Source organism: Oncorhynchus kisutch, linkage group LG3 (genome assembly GCF_002021735.2).
Source record: "Oncorhynchus kisutch isolate 150728-3 linkage group LG3, Okis_V2, whole genome shotgun sequence".
Classification (NCBI taxonomy): domain Eukaryota; kingdom Metazoa; phylum Chordata; class Actinopteri; order Salmoniformes; family Salmonidae; genus Oncorhynchus; species Oncorhynchus kisutch.
This window is the reverse complement of record NC_034176.2, coordinates 67,163,941-67,187,877: the sequence shown is the minus strand read 5'-3', so window position 1 is coordinate 67,187,877 and position 23,937 is coordinate 67,163,941. Positions and strand designations below refer to the sequence as shown.

General features: G+C 45.0%; 2 protein-coding genes across 20 annotated transcripts in view; both read left to right on the top strand.

Annotated features, from left to right (window-relative positions):
* LOC109888203 (transcriptional repressor CTCF) overlaps positions 1-18,158 on the top strand; it is a 33,129-nt gene extending 14,971 nt beyond the window's left edge. For 2 of the 19 annotated variants that reach the window (XM_031811833.1, XM_031811843.1), the window contains exons 13-17: positions 1,443-2,135; positions 2,223-2,425; positions 2,755-2,854; positions 2,951-3,144; positions 4,674-5,131. In XM_031811833.1, coding sequence (XP_031667693.1) covers positions 1,443-2,135; positions 2,223-2,425; positions 2,755-2,854; positions 2,951-3,127 — 1,173 coding nt within the window. In that variant the 3' untranslated portion in view covers positions 3,128-3,144; positions 4,674-5,131. Of the gene's footprint in view, positions 1-1,442; positions 2,142-2,222; positions 2,426-2,484; positions 2,501-2,751; positions 2,855-2,950; positions 3,145-4,673; positions 5,132-6,129; positions 6,355-6,422; positions 7,257-7,974; positions 8,257-8,343; positions 8,536-8,691; positions 9,047-9,417; positions 9,589-10,917; positions 11,052-11,157; positions 11,279-13,243; positions 13,394-13,514; positions 13,676-13,889; positions 14,073-16,484; positions 16,621-16,750; positions 16,904-17,117 lie in introns of those variants that run through there. The other 17 variants (XM_031811807.1, XM_031811814.1, XM_020479423.2 and 14 more) reach the window with 14 other exon arrangements.
* A 710-nt stretch (positions 18,159-18,868) lies between these two features.
* LOC109888195 (mucin-2) lies at positions 18,869-23,937 on the top strand. The gene is made up of 8 exons (XM_020479389.2): positions 18,869-19,020; positions 19,823-19,926; positions 20,195-20,657; positions 20,822-20,923; positions 21,005-21,041; positions 21,141-21,212; positions 21,334-23,223; positions 23,321-23,937. The coding sequence occupies exons 1-8, from the start codon at positions 18,922-18,924 to the stop codon at positions 23,416-23,418; spliced, it is 2,865 nt and encodes a 954-aa protein (XP_020334978.2). The 5' UTR covers positions 18,869-18,921; the 3' UTR covers positions 23,419-23,937.

Here is a 23,937-nt window from a genome sequence, read left to right as displayed (position 1 = left end):
ACTTGCTATTATTAGTAAAATTTTGTTCTGTTTCAGCTGCTCCCTGGCTGCTGTGTTTGTAGAGGTAGCAGTAGTGTGTGTGTGATTGTAGTAGAGGTGTGTGAGTATATCGGTGAGCTGTGTAGGAGAGGACTGTGTGAGCGTACAAGAGTGGGTTGTGGTGCTTGTGAGTGTACTGGTGAGCTATGTGAATGTAGGAGAGAAGTGTGTGAGGATAGGAGTGAGTTGTGTGAAGAGTGGAGATCTGGTTGTGGAGTGAATGAGGGTACCAGTGATATGTGTGAGACCAGAAGTGAGTATGAATGTAGCTGTGGTCCGATTAGCTGTTTTTAATAGTGGTTGAGTAGTAGTCCAATTTCTCCCTCCTCTTCCTCGCCGCGCTGAAGAGCATTTCTCCTCGGAGCAGGGCCAGACTGGGCCAACACTGGTCAACGTGAGGTGTTCCGTGACACCTTGGCAGACAGGCTCTCTCCACCCAGCCGAATACACTCACAGTTGGTGTGTGGCTGCATACAGTTGAAGAAGTGTGGTTGTCTGTAGTTGAAATATGGTGGTCTGGTTAGTGTGTGGTGGTTTTGTCATCAAGTCATGATTTTCAGTGTTCTGTACTTGGTAAATGTGAACTAGCCAGTGAGTGAGTCTTGGTCCATGTAGTCTGATCATTGCAATTTTCTGAAATGCAGTGCCATCTACGGAATTTGATTATTTTGTCCTTCAGATATATTGAAAATCATATTTGTATTTAAAGCATATGTTCAGTGCGCAGTTCTGGTGTAATTGTTCTGTCATAATGATTTTTGAGCCAAGTTAATTGTGTTACAGGAGGCCTCTTGAGCAGTGCAGTGGTCTAAGGCACTGCATCGCAGTGCTAGCTGTGCCACTAGAGATTCTGAGTTCGAGTCCAGGCTCTGTCGCGACCGGGAGGCCCATGGGGCGGCGCACAATTGGCCCAGTGTCGTCCGGGTTAGGGAGGGTTCGGCCGGAAGGGATATCCTTGTCTTGTCGCGCACTAGCATCTCCTGTGGCGGGCCGGGCACAGTGCACGCTGATACGGTCGCCAGGTGTACGGTGTTCCTCCGACACATTGGTACGGATGGCTTCCGGGTTGGATGGGCGTTGTGTCAAGAAGCAGTGCAGCTTGGTTGGGTTGTGTGTCGCTTCTCCCAAGTCCGTACGGGAGTTACAGCGATGAGACATGACTGTAACTACTACCAATTGGATACCACGAATTTGGGGAGGAAAAAGGGCTGAAAAATACAAAGCAAAAAATTGTATGACAGCAACACCGGGTCATCAAAATAGGAATTTAAATTATCCTTTCCAGATGGAAATAAATATATATTTTTTCTCCATGTTTTGTCAGATGGACTTGCCTGTTATTGATGACATCTTTCTCTCTTCCTCTGCCCCACCCCTTCCCTCTCTCATTTATCGCTGTGTAGTATCTATTGAGGAGACCAGGGGAGCTGGAGAATGGTACAGTCTGGTCAAACTCCTCTGAATCATCAGACGACTCTTCCAGCCCAGCCATGGGACACACACACAGGATGATGGTCTCTCACAGCCTGCAGACCACACCCACTATCCAGATCTCCTTCAATCCCCGCCAATCAAGCGTCTCCACCCCATCCCTCTTGTCCAATCAGGAGGAAGGGGAGCCAGACACCACCAAGGGATTTGGCAAAACAGACTCTGTGAAGTGTACACTGCTGAATGGCCATTTGAAGTGTTCACGATCTCTCAGACATGTCAGTGAGAGAGCCATAGACTGTGCTTCGACTAACAGGTTGTCTGACCAATCAGTTGAGTCCTCTGAAACTCCAGAACCCCTACCCCGCTTAGACCTTGAAGTCTCCTGTGTGGCTTCTCACTGCTCTAACCAGGACATGCATGAAGCCTTGGACTTGCATGAGTCTGGGGGCCCAGAGTCATGTGTTTCAACCCCAGTGGATCAAGGTGATGCTCCTCCAGCCTCAACACTGCAGGCCGAGAAGCCTAGGGCTGGAGTTGAGCCTCTTCCCACTGACTGTGTACTGGGAGAGGGACTGAGGGAGGAAAAGTCCTCCGCGGAACACATTCACAGACTCCAATCTACTCAACCACAAGAGCTAACACTACCTGAAGAGACAGTGACTGTGAGTGTATGTGACAGTAGACATGTAATTGTGTGTGGGTAGACATGTAATTGTGTGATGTGTGTACTAAGTCTCTTTCCTCCATAGGGTCGATCTCACAGTCGGTCCTTCAGCTTCACTCAGGAAGTTGAGACTGCCCTGGAGAGCTTTGATTTTCTCAACTGCTCTGACATTGATGATGAAGAAGAGGAGGAGAAAGAACAAGCAGAAGAGGAAGAAGATGAACAGAAGAGGGATGAGAAGGAGAAGGAACAAGAGAAGGAAGATGAGACAAGGGACTTTGCTGAGAGGTCAACATTCCCTTCTATTATGTATCAGACTCTAAATGAACTCATCTTGCCATCTAGTGTTTGAAAAGCGAAATGGTATGTGAATTTAGTTGAATCTGGATGGTGGATTTAGTTTGTATAATACTGGGTGAAGTTGCATAGTGCTGTTTTCTAATGCTCTACTCTCACGCTACTTTGAATGTGCCCAAATCCTTCATATCCATTTCATAAGACAGAACTGTTTGCTCAATATTTTGTATTACACAGAGTGAGTCAGAGTCCGGATGTATGTGTGTGTGTGTATGTCAGATTGTGGTCTGTAATATTCTCCTTTTTGCTTTCCTCAGCAGTGATGAGTGTGAGGACGATGTTATAGAAATCATTGTCGAGGCCCCTGAAGGCTTCCGGAATGAGGACTGTCCTCCTCTAGATGCAGACTGCAGCTCTGAGGTAATGATAATGATCATGGGTTTATGCCTGTATAAATAGTGCCTTATGTTTCAGTGTTCTGAACTGTAGAGAACTTTGCATGTAACATTTACATAGGAGGAGGAGAGTAGCGAGCAGCTGCAGGCCTCCAGTGAGACAAAGGAAGAGCAAGAGGAAGAAAAAGAGAAGGAGAAAGTGGAAGACAAGAAGGAGGAGGAGCAGGTTACAGAGATGGACATCCCTGCCACACAGGAGCATGGTGAGGGGGATGGTCAACACAGGGGAATCTGCTGACTTGAGAGTGGTTTGAAGTGAGTGGTGTTGATTGAGATGTGTGTGCATTTGGAAAGTATTCAGACTTATTTTGTTTGATGTGCAAATGAATAGAAAATAAAAAACTGAAATATCATATTTACATAAGTATTCAGACCCATTACTCAGTATTTTGTTGAAGCACCTTTGGCAGCGATTACAGCCTTGAGTCTTCTTGGGTATGACACTACAAGTTAAATAAAAGTTGCCTAGTTAAATAAAGGTTAAATAAAAATATAACAAGCTTGGCACACCTGTTTTTGGTGAGTTTCTCCCATTCTTCTCTGCAGATCCTCTCAAGCTCTGTCAGGTTAGATGGGGAGCGTTGCTGTAGAGCTATTTTCAGGTCTCTCCAGAGATGTTTGATTGAGTTTAAGTCTGGGTTCTGGCTTGGCCACTCAGGGATATTCAGAGACTTGTCCAGAAGCAACTCCTGCACTTCCTTGGCTGTGTGTATAGGGTTATTGTCCCGTTGGACGGTGAACCTTCCCTCAGTCTGATGTCCTGAGCACTCTGGAGCAGGTTTTCATCAAGGACCTCTCTGTACTTTGCTCCGTTCATCTTTCCCTCGATCCTGACTAGTCTCCCAGGTGCTGCCGCTGAAAAACATCCCCACAGCATGATGCTGCTGCCACCACCATGCTTCACCGTAGGGATGGTGCCAGGTTTCCTCCTGACTTTACGCTTGGCATTCAGGCCAAAGAGTCTAATCCTGGTTTCCTCAGACCAGAGAATCTTGTTTCTCATGTCTGAGAGTCCTTTAGGTGCCTTTTGGCAAACTCCAAGCGGGCTGTCATGTGCCTTTTACTGTAGAGTGGCTTCCGTCTGGCCACTCTACCATAAAGGCCTGATTGGTGGAGTGCTGCAGAGATGGTTGTCCTTCTGGAATGTTCTCCCATCTCCACAGAGGATCTTTGGAGCTCTGTCAGAGTAACGATCGGGTTCTTGGTCAAGGCCAGACCAAGGCCCTTCCCCCCGATTGCTCAGTTTGGCCAGGCAGACAGCTCTAGGAAGAGTTGATGGTTCCACTGCGTTCTTGGGGACCTTCAATGCTGCGGACAATTCCTTCGACCTCTTGGCTTGGTTTTTGCTGTGACATGCACTGTCAACTGTGGGACCTTATATAGACCAGTGTGTTCCTTTCCAAATCATGTCCAGTCAATTGTATTTACCACAGGTGGACTCCAAATCAAGTTGTAGAAACATCAAGGATGATCAATGGAAACAGGATGCCCCTGAGCTCAATTTCAAGTCTCGAAGCAAAGGGTCTGAATACTTATGTAAATAAGTTATTTCTGTTTTTTATATTTTATAAATTAGCTAAAAATTATTAACCTGTTTTCGCTTCGTCATTGTGAGGTATTGTGTGTAGATTGATGAGGGGAAAAAAATATTGAATACATTTTAGGATAAGACTGTATCGTAACAACATTTGGAAAAAGTCAAGGGGTCCGAACTTTCTGAATGCACTGTATTGATTGTGGAGGTGTCATTGGTGGAGAGTAAGTGGTATTTATGCTTCATGCAGGTGTTGAGGCATCCTGTGTTGAGGAACCCCGCTCCTCAACCCACAGCAGTATAGCCACCGCTGTCCTTTAACATAATGGAGATGCCACTTCTTCAGACCATTATCAGATGCCATCCTAATCCCACCACTCTCTTAAGAGATCCTTACCATTTCACCACTAACAGATCAAAGAGCTCCACTCCTCTTCTCGATCAGACAATCAATTTCTGCCATGGAGTTCTTCTAGATCAGACAAGCAATTTCTGCCATGGAGTTATTCTAGATCAGACAAGCAATTTCTGCCATGGAGGTGGAGATTGCGCAAATGAACAGAAATATATTTGCCTCCCTCACTCCACTCGTGATTGAAAACATGAATGACTATTGTTGTCCACTCAAAGGCCACGTGTACACACACAGTCACCTTACAGTGAAGATACATTTTTAGTCTAATGGAGCCTCTTCAATCAGAAAGTGCCTCAAGTTACAGAAAGAGAGATTGTCAGTTAATGAATACATGAAGAAAATGATATTTTTATTACGAACCAGAGAAGAATATGAATGAGTATAAAGAAGAGTTTTGATACATTGTTTATTTTCAGGATGACTTACAGATTGTGCACTATAAAAGATACAATTATTTACTGTTTCATATAAATAAATAATGTTGAGCAAATATGTTGCCTGCTTTCAGATGTTTAAACTTTATTATAAAAATCTGTTGGTTAACCTACTACATTGGATGGTATTTATATGAGAGTACTTTCGGTGTGCTTTAAAATCAGTATTTGAGAATGACAACAATGAAACAAAACCCCTCAAATGTTCTGTGCTGGCATCCAATACCCAAAAAGCAGCACTTTTTCATCCATGACTTCCAGACTAATGTCTTTCTAAACTGTACTGCCCTCTCCTGGGTCATGATGGAGGAGGCCAAACATATTCCCACAATATTATTTTAACCTTTAACTAAATGATTGATAATTGGAAGGAGGTATATGGGATATACACAGTGCTTGACTTGGACTAAAATAGGTGCTGGTACAAATGTTTGGTGCCGGTACTGTATATTTTTAGGTGTAAGAGCTCCACAATACTTTTGAGCTAATATTTTATAAGAGGATTAGGAGCTCAAGCAGTAGAACTTTGGAAGTGCAGGTACTCAGCTCCAGTGAGCTCTTGCCCAAGTCAAGCATACACTATCATAGCCTGCTTCAATCCTTCCCAGCCCCACAATACATATTTGAAAGCAACATATTTCACAAACTATTCTTACAAGCATGCATTTATGCTGTGGTTGCATGGTAGTCTTGAAATATTTTGCTTTTCATAGTGAAATATATCCCTATTAAAGTAACGCAAACTAATTATAGAAAAAATAGAACTTTTTTTTGTCATGTGGAAACAACTGTTCACCCAGAACCACGCCCACGAACCCTGGAATTCAAAACTGGCGCTCAGACGTCACTGCCACACAACTGCTGCACTACCCCCCTCCCACTTCTCCCGTCGGGCCTCTGTCTGCGCATGCACACTCGCTCGCTCCAGGCCACCATTTTGTGTCGAGATAACTCTGTCAAAGCGTTAGAGGATTAATAGCGCTGGGACGCAAGGGCAATCTTCCCTACCGTTGCCAGAGGAAGACCGAACAAGCACTGAGCGCTCAAGCAAATTTACCAGAAAAAGGAAGACCGAGGAGCAGGTAAAACGGGACTTTCTCCGATGAAGGGGTGCATTTTTGTAGGAGCTGTCGTCGGCCTCTAGGTGTCACGGTGGGGCTCGCGGTCCAGGCGACTGGCGGGGGGGTGTTTGTCTCCCTCTATCGTTATCGAAATTTACTAAAAACATTTATAACCCAGAAGTTAGAGCTTCTGTTAAACGTATTAGTGTATTTGGACTGCTATTGGTTCGTTTTAAGGCATAGGTGGCTTTATAAACGCCTTAATGTTTAGTGGCTTGTTTAGGCCAGGCGTCCATCTTCTCGTGTCCTTTGTTTCCTCTTTTGAGAAGAGAACCTGCGTCTCCGGGTTCTAGAACGAAAGCTTAACATTGAGTTTAAACTTTGTGTCGATGTATACGTTGTATCAATGTAACATCCTTAATGTGTCCAATCACTCATGGTGCAACACTTCGGAAGAAAAAAATGTAATCAATAAATCTCTTCTGTAGTATTTCAGATTTACTACATGGGTAGTTATTTTAGTCGATGTTCTACAACAATCCTTTGGTTCTAATATATCAACACTAATTGTAAAATACTTTCTATGGATTCAAGCTATTTTACGGCTTCACAAAATGGGGCTCTAGTTAAGTTGGCTCGGTAACTAGGTAACGTTTCACAAAGGTTCCCGAGAGTAAACACGGAAGGAGGGAATGTAGAGTCATCTCTTAATATGTAGCCCAAATATGTCCGCGAGCACGGAGAGTAGATTTCTTCTTCAGAAGCTATCATCGGCACCACGTCCCATCGCGCCAGCCTGGTCCGCCTACAGCCGCCTTTCGATTTAAAACTTGTCATGAGAGCTCGAGCTCCCTCTATAACCCGCACGGTAATGTTACAAAAACAACAGCTATACCGGGGCAAGACACATGAGGGTGAACAGGGTAGGTTCATTTTATCAGTGAGTTTCTTATATATATAAAAAATGATCTGCTTATTTTGGGAGTGCAGTTTTTTTTATTGGGACTTTGTCAAATGGTTGGTAGACAGAGAAGCAGGATTAAAGATCAAATAATCAGCTGGTGTTCGGCAATTAGGCCTGGCTTGCAGTCGGCTTTCCAATTCGTCCAACACCTTTGGGATGGGGTTGAGGTCAGGACAATGTGCAGGCCAGTCAAGTTCTTCCACAACGATCAAGAAAAACCATTTATGTACCGCTGAAACAGGAAAGGGCCTTCCCCAAGCTGTTGCCACAAAGTTGGAAGCATAGAATTGTCTACTGGGGATTGCATGGCGGTGCGCTCGATTTTATACACGTGTCAGCGAAGTGTGTGGCTGAAATAGCCGAATCCACTCATTTGAAGGGGTGTCCACATACTTTTGTGTGTATATAGTGTATCATGCTTTTTTATTTATTTTTATTTTACCTTTTATTTAACTAGGCACGTCAGTTAAGAACACATTCTTATTTTCAATGACGGCCTAGGAACAGCGGGTTAACTGCCTGTTCAGGGGCAGAACGACAGATTTGTACCTTGTCAGCTCGGGGATTTGAACTTGCAACCTTCCGGTTACTAGTCCAACGCTCTAACCACTAGGCTCCAACGCTCTAACCACTAGGCTTCAAAGTTATGTATTTTAAAATTCTTCTGGTATTGTCAGGTCGTTTCTATGGAGGGTGAAGGCGTTTCCATTGAGACCGCTCAGGTCGAAGGTCTCCAGGACAGTGGGGAGGGAGCAGAGCTGCTCCAGACTGCAGAGGCTTCCCTGATGGAGGGGGGTGTGGCACCCCAAGAGGTGACGGGGAATGTTGAAATGATGGTGATGGACACCCTGGACTCGACCCTTGACCCTGCCCTGCTACAGATGAAGACTGAGGTCCTTGAAGGGGGCGGAACAGTGACGGTCACCGGGGGAGACGAGGGACAGATCATCACCCTGCAGGTTAGTGTGATTTGTGAGTTTACGTTGAGAGAGGTTTGGAAGATATCCCTTGTAAGCTGACTGACCCTGACTGTGTCTTGACTTTAGGTGGTGAACATGGAGGGGAACATGGATCAGACGAGTGCAGCGCTGGGGCTTGGACAGCTGCAGCTGGTGCAGGTCCCTGTCACTACAGCCACCGTGGAAGAGCTCCAGGCCAGCTTCGTTGACGCCTCAGCAGGAAATACTGAGGCAGAGCCAGTGATCTGCCACACCCTCCCTCTGCCCGAGGGCTTCCAGGTCGGACGCTACTCAACTACACACACACTTTAAACAAGATTTTTAATATCCTGCTTAATTTTTCTATACACACTTTGGCCTGAAGGCTCTGGTGAGATGCACTGACTATAATACAACTCTAACCCCTTCCTGGCAAATTGTTTTTGTCTGGTGAAGGTGGTGAAGGTGGGGGCGAATGGAGAGGTGGAGACAGTTGAGCAGGAAGAACTGCAGGCAGCCCAGGATGAGCTCCAGGTGATCCATGGGGAGGAGGAGGAGGAGGAGGAAGCTGAGCCCCAAGTAGAGGACCAGACATGGTCAAAAGACCCAGATTACCAACCAACTGCTGGCATCCGCAAGGGGAAGAAGGGCAAGAAGAGCCGCCTGCGTTATGGGGAGGGGGAGCGAGACATGGACGTGTCTGTGTATGACTTTGAGGAGGAGCAGCAGGAGGGGATGCTCTCTGAGGTCAATGCTGAGAAGGTTGTGGGCAACATGAAGCCGCCCAAACCCACTAAGATAAAAAAGAAAGGTCAGAGTTGTGTGAAAGGTCAAGTTTTGTGTCTCGGTGGGGATATGGCAACCCCTCTTTTGGGGTGTGAGGAGGAGATCTGTGTGTGTTAAAGGGAGACTCGGCGATGACGTAGATGCAGCAAGTAGAACACATACTGGGTCAATTTCCGCAACAACTATGAGCGTTGTGGCGCAAGGCTCAACTTCTGTGCTGTTTTGGTTCCGTGGCTACCACTCTCTTAACAGCGTGATGCGAGCCTGTGCAGACACTGTGTCACAGTGAGCGCGGCATCATGAATTTCGCTCGTATCAATATTTGTGGTGCTGCTCGTGGCAACGTCATTTCGCTGAGTCTATTTTTTGTGTTTAATAACCTCTTTTGTCTCTCAGGTGTGAAGAAGACGTTCCAGTGTGAGCTGTGTAGCTACACCTGCCCCCGGCGCTCTAACCTGGACCGCCACATGAAGAGCCACACAGATGAGAGGCCACACAAATGCCATCTGTGTGGGAGGGCCTTCAGAACTGTCACACTGCTGAGGAACCACCTCAACACACACACAGGTATCTACAGACTCACATGTTCAGTCACAGGCTGTTAAAAAAAAAATAATATGTACAGTTAAAGTCGGAAGTTTACAAACACTTAGGTTGGAGTCATTAAAACTCGTTTTTTAACCACTCCACAAATTTCTTGTTAACAAACTGTCGTTTTTGCAAGTCGGTTAGGACATCTCCTTTGTGCATTTAAACAGCTTGGAAAATTCCATAAAATTATATAATGGCTTTAGAAGCTTCTGATAGGCTAATTGACATCATTTGAGTCAATTGGGGGTGTACCTGTGGATGTATTTCAAGGCTTACCTTCTAACTCTGCCTCTTTGCTTGACATCATGGGAAAATCAAAAGAAATCAGCCAAGACCGCAGAAAAAAAATTGTTGACCTCCACAAGTCTAGTTCATCCTTGGGAGCAATTTCCAAATGCTTGAAGGTACCACGTTCATCTGTACAAACAATAGTACGCAAGTATAAACACCATGGGACCACGCAGCCGTCATACCGCTCAGGAAGGTAACGCTTTCTGTCTCCTAGAGATGAACGTACTTTGGTGCGAAAAGTGCAAATCAATCCCAGAACAACAGTAAAGGACCTTGTGAAGATTCTGGAGGAAACGGGTACAGAAGTATCTATATCCACAGTAAAACGAGTCCTATATCGACATAACCTGAAATGTCGCTCAGCAAGGAAGAAGCCACTGCTCCAAAACCTCCATAAAAAAGCCAGACTGCGGTTTGCAACTGCACATGGGGACAAAGATGGTACTTTTTGGATAAATGTCCTATGGTCTGATGAAACAAAAATAGAACTGTTTGGCCATAATGACCATTGTTATGTTTGGAGGAAATAGGGGGAGGCTTGCAAGCCAAAGAACACCATCCCAGCCGTGAAGCCCGTGTTTCGCAGCATCATGTTGTAGGGGTGCTTTGCTGCAGGAAAGAATGGTCCAAAATTGACCCAACTTATTGTAGGAAGCTTGTGGAAGGCTACCCGAAACGTATGACCCAAGTTAAACAATTTAAAGTAAGTTAGTATTTGGTAGCATTGCGTGTATTAAAATTTCTGACCCACTGGGAATGTGATAAAAGAAATGCAAACTTAAATTATTCTCTACTATTATTCAGACATTTCACATTCTTCAAATAAAGTGGTGATCCTAACTGACCTAAGAAAGGGAATTTTTACTAGGATTAAATGTCAGGATTTAAACCTGAGTTTAAATGTATTTGGCTAAGGTGTATGTAAACTTCTGACTTCAACTGTATTTATCCTTATTGAATGGATAGGGTGAGTGTTACTTATGTTAACTATTGCCACTGCCCTCTCCGTTTTAGGCACTCGTCCTCATAAATGCCAAGATTGTGACATGGCATTTGTGACCAGTGGAGAGCTGGTGCGTCATCGTCGCTACAAACACACATTCGAGAAACCCTTCAAGTGCTCCATGTGTGACTACGCTAGTGTGGAGGTAAGTACGCACCTCTGATCTATTTTTACATGTTATCTAGCTGTGAACTAATTTGAAAATTATAACTGGAATGTTGTTTAAATGTTTCTCTCTCTCTTTACCCCAGGTGAGTAAGCTGAAGAGACACATCCGCTCCCATACAGGCGAGAGGCCCTTCCAGTGCAGTCTGTGCAGCTACGCCAGCCGAGATACCTACAAACTGAAGAGACACATGAGGACACACTCAGGTAACACACACCCCAATCTCTCGGCCTTACACCCAAGTATTCCTGATTTTAGTTCTGTTGATCGATGCTACACTACTTGACCAAAAGTATATGGACATCTGCTCGTCGAACATGTCAATCCAAAATCATGGGCATTCATATGGAGTTGGTCCCCCCTTTGCTGCTATAACAGCCTCCACTCTTCTGGGAAGGCTTTCCACAAGCGCATTAGTGAGGTTGGGCACTGATGTTGTGGCATTGTCATGCTGAAACAGGAAAGGGCCTTCCCCAAACTGTTGCCACAAAGTTGGAAGCACAGAATCGTCTTGACTGTCATTGTATGCTGTAGCGTTAAGATTTCCCTTCACTGGAACTAAGGGCCCTAACTATGGAAACCAGTCCCAGACCATTATTCCTCCTCCACCTAACTTTACAATTGGCACTATGCATTGGGGCGGGTAGTGTTTTCCTGGCATCCGCCAAACCTGTATTCGTCCGACGGCCTGCCAGATGGTGAAGCGTGATTCATCACTCCAGAACACGCGTTTCCACTGCTCCAGAGTCAAATGGCAGAAAGCTTTACACCACTTCAGCCGACACTTGGAATTGTGCATGGTGATCTTAGGCTTGTGTGCTGTTGATCGGCCATGGAAACCCATTTCATGAAGCTCCCGAACGAACACTTATTGTGTTGCAACCGAGGACAGATTACTTTTATGCGCTTCTGCTTTCGGCGGTTCCATTCTGTGAGCTTGTGTAGCCTACTACTTCGCGGCTGAGCCTTTGTTGCTCCTAGATGTTTCCAATGCACAATAACAGTACTTATAGTTGACCGGGGCAGCTCTAGCAGGGCAGAAATTTGACATTCACTTGTTGGAAAGGAGGCTTCCAAGTGGCGCAGCGGTCTAAGGCACTGCATTTCAGCTGCATCACACCCGGCCATGTTTGGGAGTCCCATGGGGCGGTGCACAATTGGCCTAGTGTCATTCGGGTTTAGCCGGGGTAGGCCGTCATTGTAAATAAGAATTTGTTGTTAACTGGCTTGCCTAGTTAAATAAATAAAATGACGGTGCCACATTGAAAGTCACTGAGCTCTTCAGGCCATTCTACTGCCAGTGTTTCTCTATGGAGATTGCATGGCGGTGTGCTCAATTTTATACACCTGTTAGCAACGAGTGTGGCTTACATAGCCCAATCTACTTTTGTTTGTGTGAATATATATATTTATTTATTTATTTTCACACACTACCGTTCAAAAGTTTGGGGTCACTGAGAAATGTCCTTGTTTTTGAAAGAAGCACATTTTTGGTCCATTTAAAATAACATTGATCAGAAATACAATGTAGAAATTGTTAATGTTGTAAGTGACTATTGTAGCTGGAAACGGCAGAATATCTACATAGGCAGAGACCCATTATCAGCAACCTCCACTCCTGTGTTCCAATGGCACATTGTGTTAGCTAATCCAAGTTTAGCTATCATTGAAGGAATGAGCCTTACACCGTGGCCTGTTCTCTGGAGCGGGATCGATTTGGAGGTGTAGGGTCCATCATGGTCTGGGGCGATGTGTTACAGCATCATCGGACTGAGCTTGTTGTCATTGCAGGCAATCTCAATGCTGTGCGTTACAGGGAAAACATCCTCCTCCCTCATGTGGTATCCTTCCTGCAGGCTCATCCTGACATGAGCCTCCAGCATGATAATGCTACCAACCATACTGCTCGTTCTGTGCGTGATTTCCTGCAAGACAGGAATGTCCGTGTTCTGCCATGGCCAGCGAAGAGCCCGGATCTCAATCCCATTGAGCACGTCTGGGACCTGTTGGATCGGAGAGTGGGGTCTACAAATATTTACACACGTTAAGTTTTCTGAAAGTAAATGCAGTTGACAGTGAGAGGATATTTCTTTTTTTGCTAAGTTTATATATACACACACACGTGTATCTGCCTCACATACAACCTAATAAAGCGTCCCTCTCTCTGGCAGGTGAGAAGCCATATGAGTGCTACATCTGCCATGCTCGTTTCACGCAGAGCGGCACCATGAAGATGCACATCCTGCAGAAGCACACAGAGAATGTGGCCAAATTCCACTGCCCCCACTGTGACACAGTCATCGCCCGCAAGAGCGACCTGGGTAAGCGACTCGCTTGTGCACAGTCATATCTCCTCTGCTGAAATACGGTCTTGTAACCTTGAGTGAATCAGTCTGTGTTCCTTACATTTGGATTATCCCTTCCTTCCTTTTTCACTCTCAGGTGTGCACTTGCGGAAGCAGCATTCGTTCATGGAGATGGGCAGGAAGTGTCGTTACTGTGACGCTATGTTCCACGAGCGTTACGCACTCATCCAGCACCAGAAATCCCACAAGAACGAGAAGCGCTTCAAGTGCGACCAGTGTGACTATTGCTGCAGACAGGTACGTGAAAGAGACCACCTCTACTTGTTTCCTCACAATCTTCCCTGATTTGAAATGGTGGATGTCCACCAGATATTTGCCATCATCAATCTCAGAGATGAGGCCACTTTAGACAATTGAGATGCCTCCCATGGATATGTTTGGAATCAGCCGGAGACTGTTCTAGACCTCGGTGTATTCACTGACTGTCCTATGTTTAACCTCTGACCCCTAGGAGCGTCACATGATCATGCACAGACGCACACACACAGGGGAGAAGCCGTACGCCTGCAGCCAATGTGAGAAAACTTTCCGGCAGAAGCAGCTGCTGGACATGCATTTCAAACGTTACCATGACCCCAACTTCATCCCCACTGCCTTCGTCTGCAGCAAGTGTGGCAAGACCTTTACTCGCAGGGTAAGGGAACAACACACATCCACACTGCAGGCTAAAGGACTCATTGACATCCAAATGCATACCCTCCCGAGCAGGATACAGGACACTCAAAAAACACACCCTCCCACCAGGTTGGGGAGGATTGAAGCCTAGATGCTCCACAGTGTGTTGCGGTCTTAGTGCCTTCAGAAAGTATTCATACCCCTTGACTTCTTCCACATTTAGTTTTACAGCCTGAATTCAAAATATTTTTTTCTCTCACCCATCTACACACAATACCCATAATCACAAAGTGAAAAACTGTTTTTAGAATTTTTTCCAAATATATTGTAAATTAAATACAGAAATATCTCATTTCCATAAGTATTTACACCTCTGAGTCAATACCTTGTAGAAGCACCGTTTGCAGAAATTGCAGCTTTATGAGTCGTCTTGGGTATCTCCTTCTGGATTTGGAATGTTCTCACATTTCTTCCAGATCTTCTCAAGCTCTGTTAAAGAGCCACTGAACACGCCAATTGTCAGGTGTTTCTGTTGCTTATTAAAAATGAGATTTCAGTCTTTCCTGACAAATTCTGCATTTGGTTAATTGATTGTCCACCATGAGTCACTGAATATATCTAACATAACTCAGTCTGTAAATAATTTGTATGTTTTTTGCCAAGGATGTTTTAGTTACACAATTTTGTTTCTAACTAAGGTGTTTGGTGCAGTATTTCTCAAGCAAACACTTTTTTTGCAGGGTGTTTTATGTGAACATTCGGAGCTGTTGAGCAGGTCTGTCACACTGTCTATGCTATTGGATTGAGTGCAATCTCTGCAGCTGTTCATCCCATAGTGGGCAAATTAACATTGTCAGATCAAAACAATCTTAATTTACCCATTGTGATGCATGGATGTTTTAGACGACTGACTTTGTCCCAAATTATCATGTCTACTCTTGTAATAATAATTTTGACGCTAGTTTCTGACTCATCGGGGCCACGTGGTGTTTTTCAAAGGGAATCGTTGCTTTTTAAAGGACATCTTTACGTTTGATGGGGAGCGCGGTGAACAGCAGTCTTCCACCGGTTTTCAATGGGATTCGTGTCTGTGCTTTCACTGGGCCAGTCAAGGACTCTCACATTCTTGTTCTGAAGCCATTCCAGCGTTCCTTTGGCTGTATGCTTGGTCATTTTTCGGTTGGAACGTAAATCTTCACCCCAGTCTCTGAGGTCATTTTGCACTCTGAAGCAGGTTCTCATCAATGATTTGTCTTTATTTGCCTCCATTCATTGTTCCCTCTATTCCTACCAGTCTCCCAGTCCCTACCACTGAAAAACATCCCCATAGCATGATGCTGCCACATCCATGCTTCACGGTAGGGATGGTGTTGAAGGGGTGATGAGCTGTGCCTGGTTTTCTCCAAACATAGTGCTTTGCATTCAGAATGGCTTCCGTCTGCCCACTCCCATAAAGCCCAGATTGGGGAAGTGCTGTATATACTGTTGTCCTTCTGGCAGATTCTCCCATCTCAGCCATGGAACTCTAGTTCTGTCAGTGGTCATTGGGTTCTTGGTCACCTCCCTGACCAAGGTCCTTCTTGCATGGTTGCTCAGTTTGGTCGAACGGCCAGTTCTAGGCAGAGTTTGGGTAGTTCCGTATTTTTACAATTTCCCGATGATGGAGACCACTGTGCTCTTTGAAACTTTGAACACTCTAGAAATGGTTTTATACCCTTTCCCAGATGTCTCATCACAATTCTGATTATTCCTTGAAGTTCATGGTATAGTTTCTGCTCTGACATGCACTGTTAACTGTGGGAACATAGAAAGAAAAACCTGTCTATATAAATCATGCCCAAACAATTTAATTAGTCACAGGTGGACTCCAATCACGTTGTAGTGAGCTCAATTTGGAGTGTCATACCAAAGGGATGTGAATACTTATGTAAATGAGATTTCTGTATTTATCTTTAAATGTGCAAACATTTCTAAACATGTTTTCACTCGGTCATTATGGAGTATTGTGTTTAAATGGGTGCGAGAGAATCTATTTAATCCATTTTGAATTTAGGGCTGTAACACAACAAAGTGGAATAAGTCAACGGGTATGAATCCCTGTTTACATTTTTTTATTTCTTCCATTTTCCATTATTCTTTTTGAACCAGTTACACATACGAACAACAACTACATCTCATCTGCCCAGACCCACGTGCTCACACCCCATCCCCTAATACTTGCATTTGCCACATGGCCTTAAATTGTACAAATTAGTTTTTCTAGGTCGCCCATGCTATTTCAATAAATCATTCGATTTTTTCATTATGTTAATGGTTTATTTGCATGGTTTTAGTATACATTTTTTCAAGATGAGTGATGAAGAGAGTCAATGGGCTGGACGATTATCTCACTGTTTTCTGAAGGCACTGTATATGACTCTTTGCTCCTCAGAACACCATGCTACGTCACGCAGAGAACTGTAACGGAGAGAACACCGGCGATGAGAACGGAACCCCACCCAAGAAAGGCCGCCGCGGCAGGAAGAGGAAGATGCGCTCCAGACGGGATGACGACGATGACGACACCGGTACGACCAAGTCAGAGTTCACTTTATTGTTCTTATACATGCAATGCAACAATATCATGTAATATTGTTTACTATGCATCTTAAGAGTACATCGCTAAAATCAGGTTTTTCTTGTTCCTCTCTTCCACAGAGCCTGAGCTGGATGACATTGAGGAAGAGGAGGAGGAGCTGCTAGCTGAGATTGAGGTGGAGCAGGCACCACCGGTTGTCCCTGTCCCTGCCCCTGTTGGCCCGCCAGCCAAGAGGAAACGTGGAAGACCTCCCAAGGCCAAACCTGCCCCAAGTGAGTGTCACTCTGGTACCTTGTTGGAATAAAAATACCACCCTCCCTACTTAATTTCTTGAAGGAATCACTTTTCATGCAGACATAGCATCGAGTGAATACTCTGGCCTTCACATATTTAATCAGGTGCAGATCACTAATCAGTACCCCGAGGGACTCAAAAGTCACGAAACAGTTGGACAGATGTGTAAAAGTGGGTTTCTTCTTCCCTCAGCGGCGGCAATCATCCGGGTGGAGGATGAGACCACAGGCGAGGTGGATGACATCATCGTGAAGAAAGAGATGAAAGCCGAGCAGGCGAGCCAGGAGGAAGAAGCTGTCGAGGATGAGGAGCCAGCAGTAGAGGTGGAGCATGCCAAAGGAGAACCTGCCAATCAGGTAGAAGAGTCACTCCAGGGGGAGGAGGTGGTGCAGGAAATGGCACTGTCTGTCACAGAGGGTCCCCCCAACGGTGACCTCACTCCTGAAATGATTCTCAGTATGATGGACCGGTGATGAAGACGAAGTCTCTGTCTACATCTAACAATACAAAGTGTCCCCTATCTGTACACTAACATACACCCCATTGTACCCACTATCAAACATACACGTATACCACACATGCACACCCCAGTTATAACCTGAGATCTTTCTCTGATGTTGATGATGCATTCTATTTTTTTAAGAGCTTATTTTTCTCTCTTGCGATCTCTATCTACATCCTACTGCGAAACCCCTGACACCCTCATGTTGAATTATGTTTGTATACAGTATCTGGATAACATTATGCAGACTGTTGTCACTGGAAAAGATGTAAGGAGAGGGAGGTGGTTTACATCATGATGTCTTATGTCAAATCATGTGCTCATTCTGCTATCAATTATGTTCTATAGGCCCTCCAGAATGCCTTCTCTGTTGCATATTTTGGCCCACATTTGATCTTTTCATGTTGGCCCTCTTGTGCTCTGTCTGTCTGAAAACAATTATCATGTGCTTTCACCCATGGAATTAGCTGTTCGGGGGTCAAAGGTTAGGGGGGTAGGAGGACCTGAAATATTCTGCTTTTACAAAATGTGATGCTGTTTTCAAATGAAACATAATACCTTGCTCTTGTTAATTAAAGCTTTTAGAATGTATTTGTTTTTTGGTTTAATGCTTTTTTCTTTTGTACCATCGAAATTAAATGCTAGGGGGCTTGAATGGCAAGATATGATTGGAGGGGTGGGAGAATGTTTGACTGTGCAGCCAATAATACAAATAAAAAAAGCTCAACCTACTGGGGTGTCATGAGTCAATTTGCTTCATTTTCAGCCATTATTAGGCTAATTTAGTATGGCATGTAGTACTGAAATATAGACACTAGGATGTTTGATCATGTTTACACTAGATTATAATCTGCCCTATTTATCTGCTACATGGTTCTGACAGAAGGTTTATGCCCACAAGTCTCTTTAGAAACCTGTTTGGAGTAGTAGGTGAACTAGACTATTTTGGTTGTTCCTGTTGAATTTCTTTCAGAGGATCTGCCCTCTGATATTGAGTGCTTCGTTAAAACACAATTTTAGTCCCCTCCCTGGTTTTCCCTTGCTTGATATTTTAATCACTTCTTGAGATTTGCACACCAGAAACCCATTGCCTAGATCACCAATCATTTTCTATAGCCCATCCATGTAAAATCAATTATTAATTTTAAATTTTTGCACATATTGTTCCCTTCCTGCATTTTGGTCAGTTCCATGAAGAACCTTAATTTATATTATACATTAATATATGCTTGACTGCCTTGTGCACCTGCACCCCTCTCCACAACACAAGCTCTAAATTACTCCATTCTTTCTCTGTCTTATTCTTTTGGTCTTTCTCACGCTTTTGGAGGAAGGGGGGGGGTAGAAAGGCGAGGCCCCTTGTTGTCAAATCTGTCAGTCTAACTCAGTTTGGCCCCTCCTACCTTGGTGGAGGCAGTGAATACTGCTGCTGGTGCTCTTAGCAACCGTGCCTCGGCAACAGAGCCACGACAACGGAGTGCTGTGTCTCCCCTTATGGAGCTTCCATTGGGTGGGCCGGCGCTGAGGCACTACACCCGCAGCAGACCTAGACCACACCGACAAAACCAACACCTCCGCCCCAGCAGACCACAGGTACAGAGGGATGGAAAAAAAATAGGTGCTGTGTAGAGGTGTAATGGTGAGGGGAGATGTGACAGGGTACAGTGGGGGGATGGAGGGAAGATGCCTGGTGCCTGCTTGATTCAAGGTACTTGTATCGCAACAGCAACCAGCTGCTTGCATATTCAACACCAATAGTGTGTGTTTGGGGGGATTGCCTTTGTGTATAGGATTGTGATTGTATGTGGCTAATTTCTAGGGCTATATAATGCTTCGTCTGAAGCTGGTGGGCTTTTTCTTGGTAGGTATGTGTGAATTTCCTCTACTTTAGCCATCATCACCTTATCCATTGTATGCCTGCCATTGGTACTGTATCAGTCACGATCAGAGTTGCACATGTAATGCTGGTTTTGTTGGATGAACTAAACCAAACCTAATCACATGGGCAGCCTTAGTGCTACAGGAGATGACTTCATAAGGTATTAATGGTTTTCTGAGTCAGTCATTGGTAATTGTACATACCAATGGTAGTGTGATAATGTAGATCTAGGGGATATATGAGGTGTTGATGTGTATATTCTGTGTGCCAGGGAAGTCTGAGCCCATGAGGTGATAATTTTATGTAATAATTACTATGTGCTATATGAAGTAAACTGCTCTCAGTAACCTAATATCCAACATAGCACTCTTTCCACGAATTGGAAACCCTTTTGCTTTCTATTTCTCTGGTAGTCTAACTGCACTCACACACATTCTCACACACAAACACCTAATAATCACAGATGTCTTAAAACGCATGTCTTTCTCTGTGCGTGTGTGCATGGGTGTGACACAGGAATCGGTGGTTGACAATGAAAATGGAGTCCCTAATCACATGGGGCGAGTTGATGAGGGAGTTGAAGAGTTCTTTACTAAGAGAGTCCTTCCTGTCGACACCATGTGAGTATCTGACCAAACTCATTTTTAGATAATCTGACACTTCACTATCTCATCCCCAACACATCTTAACCAGCTCACAATAAACCATATTATAACAACCTACAATAAGTACATTCAAGGAATATAATTTATAACATTTTCCTGACCACATTACCTGCATGCAGGCCCTAGCTTGTCCAGCTCAGGCCACATGGCCAGGAAAAACTTGGGCCCTATGATTGACAAACACACACATGCTGATCCTGTGCTACTCTGACTCTTCCTCCAGGAAAACACAGAATGAGTCTGAGGAACCTCCCATTACTGAACAGGAAGTGGAAGTAGCGCCTGCTAGCGCCGCCCCTTGCCCCGCCCCTTCCAGAACCCTACGGAGGAAGCTGGGCGAGTTCTTCACCCTTAAAAAGCGGAGGGCTGTGAAGTCAGAGGGAAGCCAAGAGGGGAAGGCCAAGAAGACCTCCATCGCCGACCTAATTCGGCCTCTTAGGGAGGCCACCAGAGCTGAAAAAGATCAAGTGAAGGAGAATGAAAAAGTGAAAGAGAAGGAGAGTGTGGATGACAGCTTTGTGACAGGAGATCCAGTGGAAGCAGAAACCCCTCCTGATGGTCCCACTCCACTGAGGGGTGAGGCTCTACCCCGTCGTGCGCTAAGAGAGGGGAAGTCACAGTCTCTCATTCTGCTCTCTGGATCCGCAGCCAACGCTGGGAACACCAAGAACACTGCACAAGGGAAGGTAGATATTCAAATGTGTTCAACCGACCCGTTGAAACAATTTGATGGGTTAAAGCAATTTGGTCAATTCTACACCGCCTATGAAAGGATTGTTTTTGCTTTTATTTTGAGCATTTTTTAGTTTGGTCTTAACGGCACTGACTGCTTCTCCTTGGTTCTGGTTAGATACAGAAACACTCGTCTGACAGCCATCATGGCTTTGAGCAGCGCCTCCAGCTCATGCTACAACGTATTGGTGTGTCCAAAGCTCAGCCAGGAGAGACACAGGTGTGTATGTGCATTTATCTGAGTGTGTATGTGGTTGTGTGTCTATATGGAAAACATACAACTTCTTATTCCATTCTACAGAGTCAGGAGGGAGAGATGAAAAAAGCTGAATCAGAGGGTAAGTCCTTTTACTCATATAACACTTGCTAGAGTATATGTGCAAGTCTGTGTGTGGTAATGGATGTGTGTTTTCCTTCATTTTCTGTCTCGGTTTCAGGCACTATCATCGATAATAAACCTGAGCCCCCACCCACATTTATGAAGCCCCGGACCATGTCCACCTCATCAGGTAACACACACATGCACAAATACACTCATGCAGACAAACACACACACGCACACACACACACACAAATACACGCTATTGTATGCAATTTTGTGTATCTTATGCTCATCTTCTTTCTCTTTAGATACGAGACGAGCGGTCCGACAGAGTGTGTCCGCACATGAGTCAGCTGGGAAACCTGCTCTGCCTCCTAAGCCAATAATTAAGCGAGGCCCAACCCCACCTCCCACTATCTCCGGTCATCTCACCCCTGAGAATGACCTATCCCAAATACAGGAAGGAGAAGCATGTTCCCCCACAGTCCCCACCCCTAGTATCACTGATACCCCTACCAGTTCCAAACCTATCCCCACTGACACCACTATTCCCATCACTGTCCCAGATCCCACTAACTCTTCTATTCCCACTGACACCATCATTCCCTCCCCTGTCCCAGATCCCACAAACTCTTATATTCTCACTGACACCATCATTCCCTCCCCTGTCCCAGATCCCACTAACTCTTCTATTCCCACTGACACCATCATTCCCTCCCCTGTCCCAGATCCCACAAACTCTTATATTCTCACTGACACCATCATTCCCTCCCCTGTCCCAGATCCCACTAACTCTTCCATCCCCGTTTCTACTACTGCTACTTCCTCTAATTCAACCCCCAATGACATCATCCCCTCTACAATGTCTGCACCTACCCCTATCAATACTACAGCGCCCACCCCCAACACCACCACCTTCATCTCCAGTACTAACCCTGCCACTACCAATACCTCCATCACAACTACATCTGGCCCTATGAATATTACAACTTCCACCCCCCCTACTGACATGAACTTTGACTCTATCCTCACTATTACCCCCACCCCAACTCCCCCTGCCTCCACTGACTCCACCACCCCAACCACCTCTGCGTCGTCCATCTCTAATCTAGTCACGATCACCATTACAAGCATTACTGCCCCAACACCTGTTAACACTAATACTGATACCCATACATCAACAACCCCCATCACTAATGCTTCTACCCCTACCCTTACTGATACTACTGCCTCAACTTCTACTGACTCGACAACTCCAACACTAAATACTCCCATCTCCATAATTGCTTCTGCTGGCAACAACACTTCTACCCCCACCCCCACTACCTCTCTGTGTCCCACCCCCACTAACTCTCTGTGTCCCACCCCCACTACCCTAATTACTAATTCAGTTACCCCACCTCCATCTCCTGCTGCTACTATAACAACCTCAACCCTTAATTCTATGAATGGTGCTTCCACTCCTACCCATATCTCCATAAACTCCACGGACTCCAAAGCTACCCAAACCGGAACTCACAATACCAGCGCAACTAACTCTGTCAACTTCACTTCTACCTCAAGCCCCACTAACTCTACTAGTCCTATCCCTACTTGCTCTACCAGCTCAACTTCCACTAACTGTGCTGCTTACACTGCTACTATCCCTAGCAGTCCGATTCCCATTCTCTCTACTAATCACTCCCCCACTGTCACTTCTATCCCCACTGGCACTCACTCAACTAACTCCACCAATATTTCCTCCCCCATATTCTCTTCTACTCACACCACTACTAACACTACTAGTCCCATCCCAACTAACTCTACTAGCCTCACCACTACCCCCACCCCCATTAACTCTAGCCCCGTCACCACTATCTCTACAGGCTGTTCTAATATCACCATTGCCACTAACTCTTCTGTCCTCATCAGTAGCCCCAACCCCACTAACTCTACTACCAACACCCCCACTAACCCTTCAAATCCCACCAACACCACTAAACCTACTAACTCTACTACACACACCACTATCTCAATCCCCACTAATTATGTTACTCATAGTCCCACTAACTCTTCTACTCATAGCCCCACTAACTCTTCCAGTCCAACACCCACTAACTCTGCTAGCCCTACACCAACTAATACTATTCAACCATTACCCGAGGAGAGAATTAGCCTTAATCCTGCAATGGGACTGCTGTCCATGACTAAGGATTCAAGTAAGTGTGTGCGTTCAATAGTAATAATAATATTGCTTGAAATTTGGAATTAACCTGTTGAAAATAACATTTTGTCCCTCCCTTTCCTCTCCTACAGATGACCTGAATGCTGAGAGGGTAGAGAGGAACAAGGAGACAGAAGAGAAACGTAGCAAGGAAGAAGATGTCAGGAGGGCCACAGAGAAAGAAAAATAACAAATCATTGGCGCACAACATATGCAAAACCATAAAAGAGGAGGAGGGTCTGCAGAAGGTAGATGAGATAATGAGGCAGGGAGTAGAAGGGAAAAAATCTAATGAAGAAAGAGAGTTGTGTAAAAAGGATGGGGATAAAAAGAGGGAAGGAGGGAGCAATGTGTCAGATGAAAAAGAGGTGGTAGAGAGCAAGTCAAACAAGGGACCAACTACTGTGATAGAGGCAGGGGAGACCACAGTAAAATAAATGGGGGGACAGTCCATGGAACTGAGTACAGGGACCACATCACAGCAGAAAACCGCAGAGGGTGGAACATCGGACCAAAGAACTGAGACCCCCTCTGTGTGACACAAATGGACTGACCCAGCAATGTGTCCTTTTTTTTCTCAACCATGTTTACATTTGCATTGCACGTATTGTATGATTATGTAATACATCAACTGTGGTGAAATATGTTTACAATAGATGGATATGAGACACAGTACTTATGATAATTAAAAGGAATATTCATAATGTCA

Bases quoted from the DNA above. Each gene is read 5' to 3' on its own strand.
- LOC109888195 (XM_020479389.2), top strand. From the start codon at position 18,922: ATGGAGCTTCCATTGGGTGGGCCGGCGCTGAGGCACTACACCCGCAGC. The intron at 19,021-19,822 runs GTACAGAGGGAT...GGTGTGACACAG, and splicing joins TCCGCCCCAGCAGACCACAG to GAATCGGTGGTTGACAATGA. The intron at 21,042-21,140 runs GTAAGTCCTTTT...TCTCGGTTTCAG, and splicing joins GAAAAAAGCTGAATCAGAGG to GCACTATCATCGATAATAAA.